Here is a 10,622-nt window from a genome sequence, read left to right as displayed (position 1 = left end):
AAAACTAAAATTTCCAATGCTATCCAGTGGGCCAAATTGCAGTTTTTGCTGGGCCAATTCTGGTCCTCAGGCCTTGTGTTTGACTCTCCTGGCTTAGAGCATTTAGAGCAGTCTGAAACTTGAGCTTTTGGTTCACTGCGGTAACTTTTACTTATGTTGACTATGTTATTTAAAACTTTGATCGTGTTTAACATGAGCACCATATATTAAAATCAAAACGTCCACTTCTCATCACATAACCTCACCGCACATGCTCAGTTTGGTTATTTTCACTGTTTCATTGTCTTGAATGTAGTTCTTAAGTTGATATAATTAGGTTGTTTGTTTGTTTGTTTTTTATAGTTCAGTATGTATATCTACATGTTAAAGCCCTATTTGAACATACTGCTGCCTGTTTGTGTATACTGTGGTTTTCACTAAAGAAGAAATATAAATGACAAAACTTAGCGGATTGCATTTCATAAAACGGAGGCTCAATGTGAGGTTTCTTTGTCATTTGATACTTTCCTAATTAAGTAGTAAAAGTGTGAATTCAATTTATTTGTTCAGCTGAACAAATTAAAACGGAGGCTTAATTTCAGTTCCTGTTTCAGTAGTTAATAGGCAGTGTCACATTACTCATTTCCCCCCTGTTCTAACAACACTTCAAACCATGGGATCTTTTTAATGTTTTAATGGCTTTACACAATTTTCTCAGTGCTGTAAAACATAATTAGATATGAATTCTCATTTAGGTCTGAAAACGGTGATGAAAACAGCCTGTGGTCTTTGTAATAAGGGCCAGGAGGAAATGGGAGAGCAGTGAACACTCAGAAACAAGCTGTTCCTATCAGTTCTTTATCACACCAGGGGAACATGCTGTTTTAGCACAGTTTGTACAAACAGAATGGAGTGAGGATTAAACTAATGTAAACAAATAATAAAACAATCCTGGGATTTGGCTGAAAGCAGAGGAAGATGGGTAAGGCAGTGCATTACTGTACTGTTCTGTGCAGTACAGTGCCTCTAGTGGTCAGAATGGAAACTGCAGGAGATTTGATGAGGGATTCATTTGTAATTTTCTGTCTCTCCATCCTCCTTTCAGTGGTGACTGGTTCTTCAGAGGGAATAGGAAGAGCATATGCATTTGCAGTAAGTGACTGTTTAAATAACTCTGCTTGTGTTCTCATAAAACAAAACGAATACACATACTGTACATAATATCTTTTTATATTTTAGCAAATACTTATATGTATAATAATTTGAAATGAGCACACCATAGTTAAACTACTGTTCCTTTGAGGCACACTTGCTACTTTTTGCTGTGTAACTGTGTTTTCATATGTACTTTTCCACTATCGCTATTGCATCTCAGCTAGCTCAGCGGGGAATGAACATTGTAGTCATGAGCAGAACCAAAACAAAACTGGATCAAGTGGCTAAAGAGATAGGTATCTATGTGCATGTTTTATTTTCTTTGCTTCCTAAAATGTATGATATCTGCTAATATGCTGTTGATCCAGGCAAACGGTGCACAATATTTGTCTTTTCATTGTTCACAGGAGAAGCCACAGGGCAGAGGGTGAAAGTGATAGCAACAGATTTTACCAAAGAAAATATCTTTAGTGAAATTGAAGAGCAACTGAAGGACCTCAACATAGGAGTTTTAGGTGAGCTTTTATTTGTGCCTCCATACAAAATCCAGTTCCAAAAAAGATGGCATGCTGCGTAAATAGAAACACAATCCAATGATTTGCAAATCTCATGAGCCCATATTTTATTTACAACAAAACATCTTCATTTTTAAAACACCATTTTAAGAAAAACATTAGCTTTTAAGCACTAAGCTGGGGCAGAGCCATGTTTACTGCAATGTAGCAGCCCCTCTTCTTTTAAGAACAATTTGTAAATCTGCTGATTTTACAGACTGTGGAATTTTGGGAGATGAATGTTGTTCCATGTTTTGTCCGATATAGGATTCTAGCTGCTCAACAGCCCTGGATCTCCTTTGTCATACTTTTTTGGTGAAAGTTATGGAAGATCGGCAGGCCTGTCAGCACCCAGACAATGCAGTTGTAGTTGATGCAGAATCGAGTTGATCAATATTTTGCTGGAACATGCAAAGATTTCCCCCAAAAAAGACAACCAACCTGTTACCGATCAATCTAATCAGCCGCAAAACATTCCTCCAGTTGTTTCTTTTTAGTATCATTTACTTTTCCAGCCTTTTGCTGCCACCATTCCAACATTTTTGAGACATGTCATTCACAGTGAGCTAACACTATTCATGAAATGGTCATTTTAAACATTCAACATATTTTTTCTATGTTCAACTGTAAATGAAACACAAATTTATAAAAATTTGCAAATCAACACAGGCACTTTGTGTTTAGAGACAAAAAAATGGGGAAAAAAACCCTAATTATTTAAGAAAATAATATCAGTTATTTTCCGCGCTTTTTTCTACCCCAGTCAACAATGTAGGAACGCTGCCTTGCTTCATTCCCTACAGATTCCTTGAGAATGATGAGCTGGACAAGGTCAGTAGTACCTCAGCAGCTTATACTTAAAGGTGTTTAGTTTTTTGTGTATATGTACAAGCACATTATGTTTATATTTGTTGTTCCTTATTAAAACCCATTGATGATTAGGCTCTAAAAAAATCATCCATGCTCACCTGCTAGCTGTGATTTCTGTATGACTCTCTTTATGGCTTTGGCAGATATAATAGCATCACCTGCATATGTGTGCAAATGTATAATAAACAGATCCAGGACCTTGTGCACGACTCCATGTACAATAAGTAAAAACAAAAAAAGAAAATACCACTACAACATTATGACTAACTATAGATTGTTTGGATTGAACCCATTTGCATAATTATTACTTTTATTGGTAGTAAGTTTGACAGCAGATAGCATCCTGATGTTGAACCTCAGAGGGTTCAGTTTATAATAACATGTTTTTAGAAGAGCATTTTAGCTCCAAATACATTTCTTTAGATATAAATAAAGAAATTATCTGAGACCCATGTTCATCTATGTTTTCAGACAATTACCAAAGTGATAAACTGCAATGTGAAGACGATGGCCAAGGTAAGATCATAGTTTTATTGTTACTACAAAACAATGAATTTAAGGTCATATTGATTGTTTATTGATGAAGACAGTATATAATCATCAGTATAATCTGAGAGGGTTTGCCAGTAAAGGAAGCGCACGTAAAGGATTTTGTAGAGCAGGGTTGTCAAAGTGGCACATACAGCCCACTATGATCTTAAGTGGGCCAGATCAATGAACTTCCCCTTCCTGTCATTTTAAAGAAGTTTAAAACAGATTCCTGAGATATGGAAGTATGATTTCAGCAGTATGTCTCAGTTTTCTACATAAAAACGACATAAAGTAATAAATTAAATTACAGACAAAGTTTCGGTAGCTTCACCCAGACTGTCCTGTAATTATAAAGCACAAAGTTTTATTATCTTGTTTTTACTGTGCACCCAAACATTTTTTTTATAGTTAATAGTGAATGAACGGGGACTTTTCTGTTATTTACATACTTTTGTATAGAGTTAAAATATAGTTAAAACTCCACATTTTATGCCATCCTTTACATTTCCTAAAGCTGTCCAGTGGTCGGATTGGAGTCTTTGCCGGCCCAGTTCTGGTCCCCGGGCATTTTGTTTGACACCCCTGTTTTTTAAGGATTATTTGTATTGTTCTAAAACAAGTTAATGCTTTTCATTGCTTCATATGACTCAAGTCTGAACTTATTTTCTTTTGTTTCCAGATGTGCAAAATTATTCTCCCAGGCATGGCAAACAGGTTTCCTACCCATGTTTTCTTCATTAGATGTAATGTGTAAAGTGATGGATTATAACATGCTAATTAATACTGAGGTTGTGCTCATAAGTGTTGTTTAATTATTTATATCTGTTTGTATGTTTATTGTATTTATAGAGGGAAAGGGATGATATTGAATGTTTCTTCTGGAATTGCTTCTATCCCATTTCCCATGTACACCCTGTATGCTGCATCAAAGGCAAGTTTCACATCAGCGGCACACTTTTAAGTCTCTCTGCCCAGGCGACGTATGATCCTTCACATTTTAATTTGCGTTCTTATAGGTGTTTGTGGAAAGATTTTCTCAAGGTCTACAAGCTGAATACAAAGATAAGGGGATTATTATCCAGGTATTTTGATCCTCACTCAGACATCATCTCAAGTTTTATGAAACGAAAGCAATTATTTTCTTTAAACTAACTTTAAAGTCTTTTATTTCTTGTCCTCTTGTCCTAAATCTTTCCCTCTCATGCACTGTTTTCAGTCAGTGGCTCCATTCGGGGTATCCACTCGAATGGCTGGGTTCCAAAAAGCTAACATGATAACTTTTTCACCAGAAGACTTTGTAAAATATTCACTGCAGTACGTCAGCGCTGGAGACAAAACAAATGGAAGCATCTGTCATACAGTTCTGGTAAGACTTAGAGTCGCAAACATAATGCCAAAAACTGCCACCAAGAGACTGACCTGCAGTATTGTATGTGTGTGTGCATGTGTGTACAGGGCTGGTTGCTGCAGACTATTCCACTTAAGATTCTCTATGCAGAACCTATGATGCAAGGCTTACAAGACTACGCCAAGCAAAATCGAAAGCAGGCTGGATTGGTCTAAATCAAAATCCATGTGTGACAGACATGCTGGTGTGCTTCAGATCATAAGTTCTTCTCCCCTTGCTTTTCTTTTTCCATCAACAGGTTAATCTTGGTTTCATCTGTCCGAAGACTGATATTTTTTTTTGTGGAGCTATGCAGGTTCGTTTAGATGCTTTCTGGGAAAGTCTAATCAGGTTTTCTTGTTCTTGACTGTAAACAGCGATTTGCATCTTGCTATAAACCCTCTGTATTTATGTTCATGAAGGCATGTCTTGATTGTAGACTTAGACGCACCTACCACCTTGAGAGTGTTCTCGACCTGGGTTGATGTTGAAAAGGTTTCTTTCTTCCTTTTTTTTGTTTAACCATCAAAATGATTCTGCCATCGCCTACTTTTGTAATCTTTGTGTGGTCTTTCAGGCATTTTGGTGTTCTTGAGCCGGTCAGTGTTTGGTCACTCCTGAAGTTTTTGCTATCTCTCGGATGATTTTGTTTGTTTTTTTTTCAGTCTATGGCCTCCCTTACTTGTACTGACATCTTTGAAATTCCAGTGAACAGTTACTAAATCCACATTCAACACTCAGAATCCGCTTCAGAATAACACTGGAACAGGCCTCGCCTGCCCAATTAATTTTTACAGTTGACTGACAAAACTGGTTGTGTACTAAAAATAAAAAGTTATAACATCTACACAGTTAATGCATTGCCTTTGTCAAACAGCCCCTGAATTAAAGGTGAAAGTCTGCACTTCCATCACATCTTAATTGTTTGATTTAAAATCCACTGTCATGGTGTATAGAGGCAAAATTGTCTCACTGTCCAAATACTTATGGAACTAACTGTATTAATATGAATGCAGTAGTACTGTCTGAACTGTTTCCATGTAAAACACACATGTCTATAAATTACATTCTTAATTTAATCTCCACGTCTTCATCTTATAGGGACTGATGCATGTTGTTTGTTCACTCAAATAAATGAAATATCACCATTGTTGGTTTTAAACAATATTGTTACTGAACAAATGGTGCTTTTCAAGTTTACTTGAGTAATTAGTGTTATTTCATGTAATACTGTGCACTCAAAAACAAGCTTTTCAATTTGCTTTAAAAAAAAAACCCTCAGGCCAAGTTATTCCACCCAAATGCAAAGTAACTGTTAACTTGCCAAAGCACTGCTTTTTGTTGTAATCAGACTATTACTTATTTATGAGTGTTCTTGTCAATAGAAAAATGATGTCGTGTTTCTCCTTCTTTGCACCTTCAGTTTTACGGTTCAGATATAAATCTCTTACTCCACACAGTTAATAATTCTGATGCAATTCAAGGTTAAAATTTACATAACTTTCTCATACGTGACTAAGCACTGATAGCAGTGACAAATGTGTGTGTGTGTGTGTGTGTGTGTCTACATATCTTGTAGAGATATGAGTAATAAAAATAATAATGACACCTTATCTGCTAAACGGAAGGACCTGTCTTGTTCCATTAATTCATTCCTACACATCCGTACGCACACACACACACACACACACTTTTAACTGTCATTAGCATCCTCTATTCTCCTCTGAGATCAAGAAAACATTTGCTCGCGTGATGGGAAGACGCAATCATCTCAGAATCAGACTCTTTTCTAATCCACAGCAGGAGTTCGGGACAGAGACTTATCAGCTTCTACCTGCATCCTCAGAAATTAGTTTGAAGGGTGTGCTGCAGACAGCATGATATACAGTGTTTAAAGAAAACAAAACCTTCCCTCATCTGTGTATGTATATATGCTGACACGCACAGCTGTTTTAATTAGCATGTGCTTCAGTGATGTCTGACCTAAAAGGGTCACTAATCACACAGAGACAGGGGTGTTTAGACAACCGTGATGAATGATCCTCCCCATGAGAGATAGTGTCGGGAATAAGAAAAAAGAAGGAGTGAGAAGGGGAGGAAGGTCAGAGTGACCCTGAGCTTAGATAGTCTATTCCTAGTCTGAATGTTTAAAAAAAAAAGAAAGGAAAATAATGACCTGTTCACAAATCAAAACTCTGTTCACTTCTCTTGGTATCGATCAATGACTGTAGGAAACATATACACTGATTGGTATGGATATTCATGGTAAGAGAAAATCTCAGAATCTGTGAGCTCATCAGTTTATCTGTAATTGATACATATGACTTTGGTTTTGTAATATATTAAGACAGAAAATCCTCGATTTCCACTGTGTACATTCACAGCAACTACAAATAGTGTAGGAGCCAAACTCACGTCCACAAAGTCTTTTAAAATTGTCAAATTATCAAAAATGTATTGCTGCCTGATTGATCATCGCGAATAATGGCCGATGGTAAATCAAGTGTGTGGACGCTTTTAACGTATTCCTACCTGAGCTGTTTGTTTTTGTTGCACATCATTGTTCATGGTAAAGCTTCAATCTAACCTGGCCTGGACTGCAGATGTAAATTAGCCGTGTTGTTTAAATTTTTTTAATGTTTTTTTTTTTTGTTTTTTTTTTTTTGTTTTCCTTTTTTGAAGGGGGGGGAAAAGAAAGGAGTATTTATCGTACCAACACAAACAGGGTGACACAAGAGTAACTAGTAAATCATACTTCATGAAAACTAAAGATGTGTTTTAACTGAGTGATTTGATGTCTTCTCAGAGTTCTCTAAGGTCAACTGAATTTTATTTATGTAGTGTTTTTCATAAATACTACGAGCTGTAATAAATCATTGGAGTGATTTATTATTAATCATTCATCAGGCCCCGTTAGACCCTGAACTTGAGCTGTTAAGAATACGATGGGTGGATGTTGTGATCGTGTAAAGATTCGTCATGGCCACTAGAGGGCGCGAAATGTAAAGGTTTCATCGTGCCTTGGGATTCCAGAGCTATAGCTCTGCAGCAGAAATCCGGCGATCAAATGTAGTCAAATTACCATTTTTGTCACAACACTGTTCCCCGCCACCGGGGGTTTCCCATCATGCGTGCTAAATTGAAATATCTGTGTAAATGCATCTACTTTCAAAGCTGCAGTCTGAGCAACGTGTGTGTTACCTGCAGCTGAAATCAAAGGATGTTTACCTGGGTTGTTCAACAGCAGGGACTTTCCTCACCTGGGGTGATCTGCGATTTATGGGTATGGGTGGCAGCACAATTATGACACCTTTTAATTTATAGTTTCCCTTACAAAGCCTCTCTAACGTCAAGTGCGGTTCTCAAAGCTAATATCTCACTTATTTTCCAGACAGTGTGTGGGAGAGCTTTCTACACACGCAGAATGAGGGCTTTAACCATCAGATAGGTCAGATTTTGGTACACATATTAAACCCAGAGTGTCTAAAGCCTCCAGCAGATAATGAATTCATTAAGGAAGGGGTCAAGAAAAAGGTTTTATCTCAGAAGATGACCATGGGTGACATGGGTGGTCAGGGCTCTTGAAGACACCTTCTTGTGTGTACATTTATGTTTGTGTGTGTGTGTGTGTGTGTGTGTGTGTGTGTGTGTGTGTGTGTGTTGAAGCACGGGTAAGAAAAGGAGAGCCTTTGAGGATGCTCCCTGTGTGACTCGTTTCTCCTCCCTGGACACTGCTTGCGTGTTGTTTCAGTAAACAGAAGGGTCCAAAGATGATCCAAGACAAGCACATTGCCACTGCAGCCCACCCAGAAGCCAAGGTCAGCACTACTAACCTTCAGACACATGCGTAAACTTACACACTAAACCAAGCTCACACACAAAAAAATTCCAGGTTGACTCAAGTGTTTAGTTTGAAACTAGATCTTTATCCACCTTTGTGCTTGCAAAGTAAAACAAAGGTAGCAATTAACCCGGATAAAGGAGTTTTGAAAAAGTCCATACACTTACATACTTGACTGGCCAAACAGCCCAGATGTATATACTATACCTTTAACTCCATGTTGCCTTTTTTGGAGTGATGCTCATCTGTATTGATGGGCAAACATTCATAGAAGCTGAAATATTTCTATGACATAATTACCAATCTTGTTTTTCAGATTTTCTTGCTGAGCCCATGAACATTTAATTCCCACTGAGCAGTTCCAGGGGGGGTAATTATTTCTCCCAGCAGTTATAATACCTACAGCTTTCCTGCCATCCAGGACTGGGCTCTTTGAAACTCAAGAAGATAATTCCAATCCTTCATCTTCTTCAAAAGAGCAGGCTGTCAGGGAAGAGTTGGACTGTCAGCGAGGGAAAGCAAACAAGCTGAAAGAAGAGGGACAAACGAGACAGAGAGAGTTTTAGAGAGATGGATGGTTTGAAAAATAAAGGGCAAGTAACTTCTCTGAGGGCCCAGTGCTCACATATGGCTAGGCTTTGCTTGTATAGCCTCACTTCAAGGCGAAGGGCCCTGCAAACATAAACAGTAGAGAGTCTGCAGCTGGAGCGGGGAGTCAGCCGCTTGCTCACCGAGACCTCTCTACACTAAACAATGGATCAAGTGACGCACAGGCCTTTGGCAGTGCAACAGAGACCCGGGCTGCTTAGAAAAGCCTTTCTTCCGTGCGTTTATATCTCTACTCTCTCAATATTTACCCCATGGGAAAACACACAATTTTCCATTCCTTTTGTTCTGAAAGCAGCAAAAAGAGTAGCCCTCCCATTTCCATCTCTCCCACCTTCAACACAGGGCAGGGTCAGAAAGGATAAGTGTCCTTTTTGTGCAAATCTTTAAAAATATTATACAATTCTTGACAACAGTAGAACCCCAGCTAAAGAATTTAATAACTAAATTATTGCAACAGCTCGATAAAGGTGCTAGGAATGAAAAGATTAAAGCTTAAAGCTTAGATTTGCACTGAATCTCCTACACTGATATTCCCACACATGGCCTATTTCCAGCCGTGATGAGGAGAAGCAAACAAAATGCGGATTAGTCTCCCTTACTGTGTGAGTCACTGCATTAGAACCTTAGTTTGTACAAGTGTGTGCATATGTATCTGTGTGTGTCTGTGTGTGTGTGTGCATCTGTGTTATATCTCTTTTATGATGGGGCACAATGGGGAAAGGAAGGGCTCGGGAGCTAGTGAATTAACCCAAATTACAGCTAGCAGTTACCCAGACAACTGGATAGGAATGAGGGGCAAATGGTGTGTAATTTTGTAATGAAGGGGGAGTTCTTTTTCACATTTCGAGACCTCCTCTGCCTGTTACCGTAACAGGAGGACTCTGTATCCCTCCAAAACAGTTGTTGCCTGCTGAGTCACCTAAATGTGTGTTGTTTTTTTTTTAATAGGCCTCGGATAGAAGCTATTTATCTGTTTCCACGTTATCATTTATGATGGTCAGCTAAGTTTCTTTTACGATTTCTTAATGGTTACCTTTATTTTCAGCTTATTTTTTAAATAAGCTATAGTGTTGCATGAACTTTGACGAGAATTATATACTATGATTTCCTCTATGAGCTCGTAAAAAGCCCCAATAAGTAATTTTCTTAGCCAACCAACAAGTTAGTTTGTAGAGTTGTGATGTTTAGATGAGTTTTACTGAAATAGTGAGAAGTTTTTTGCATTTTTTCTCTTTTCTGACTCATTAAAAGTTGGTTAGAAAGGTTAAGTAGAAGTGCAAACATTAAAGATCTGGTAAAAGAGGGTAGGGTGTTTGCTCACTGCTCAAATGGGATTAATTTGCACCCACACAGTCCTAATAAGACAGATTAAAAAGATTTTTGAGCACAAAACCTTTAAGGCCACAGTGAAATGCAAGTTAAACCAAGGATGTGAGTGTTTTGCATGATCAGGAATTTTTTACGCTGTACAGGAAATAGTGGCTGGAGGGACTTAAGTAAGAAATTCTGACACCCACAAATGTTGTATGTGGCTTGGCACACACAGCATAACAAATGCAGGAACTAGCACCTACATACACACACCTTCCTTTCCCACAATATGAGGTCAGAAAACAGTGCTAGGAATAGATTAATTTAATCCAGTCTTAAGTAATGCATTTAGAGAATTTACTATAGCATTTATTGTTACAGTTGT

At 37.9% G+C, this 10,622-nt stretch overlaps 1 protein-coding gene across 1 annotated transcript in view; it reads left to right on the top strand.

Moving 5' to 3' along the window:
• The window catches only part of hsd17b3 (hydroxysteroid (17-beta) dehydrogenase 3), a 14,627-nt gene extending 8,840 nt beyond the window's left edge, over positions 1-5,787 (top strand). Inside the window, exons 2-11 of the mRNA XM_005741699.1 lie at positions 1,085-1,131; positions 1,355-1,430; positions 1,542-1,649; positions 2,452-2,519; positions 3,030-3,074; positions 3,769-3,803; positions 3,939-4,020; positions 4,106-4,171; positions 4,306-4,455; positions 4,545-5,787. Of these exons, the coding sequence (XP_005741756.1) occupies positions 1,085-1,131; positions 1,355-1,430; positions 1,542-1,649; positions 2,452-2,519; positions 3,030-3,074; positions 3,769-3,803; positions 3,939-4,020; positions 4,106-4,171; positions 4,306-4,455; positions 4,545-4,652 (785 nt within the window). The 3' untranslated portion in view covers positions 4,653-5,787. The remainder of the gene's footprint in view (positions 1-1,084; positions 1,132-1,354; positions 1,431-1,541; positions 1,650-2,451; positions 2,520-3,029; positions 3,075-3,768; positions 3,804-3,938; positions 4,021-4,105; positions 4,172-4,305; positions 4,456-4,544) is intronic.
• Positions 5,788-10,622: the final 4,835 nt, after the last annotated feature.

Source organism: Pundamilia nyererei, unplaced genomic scaffold, assembly GCF_000239375.1.
Source record: "Pundamilia nyererei isolate P.nyererei 1_Seehausen unplaced genomic scaffold, PunNye1.0 scaffold00113, whole genome shotgun sequence".
NCBI lineage: Eukaryota > Metazoa > Chordata > Actinopteri > Cichliformes > Cichlidae > Pundamilia > Pundamilia nyererei.
This window is presented reverse-complemented; position numbering and strand designations above follow the sequence as displayed.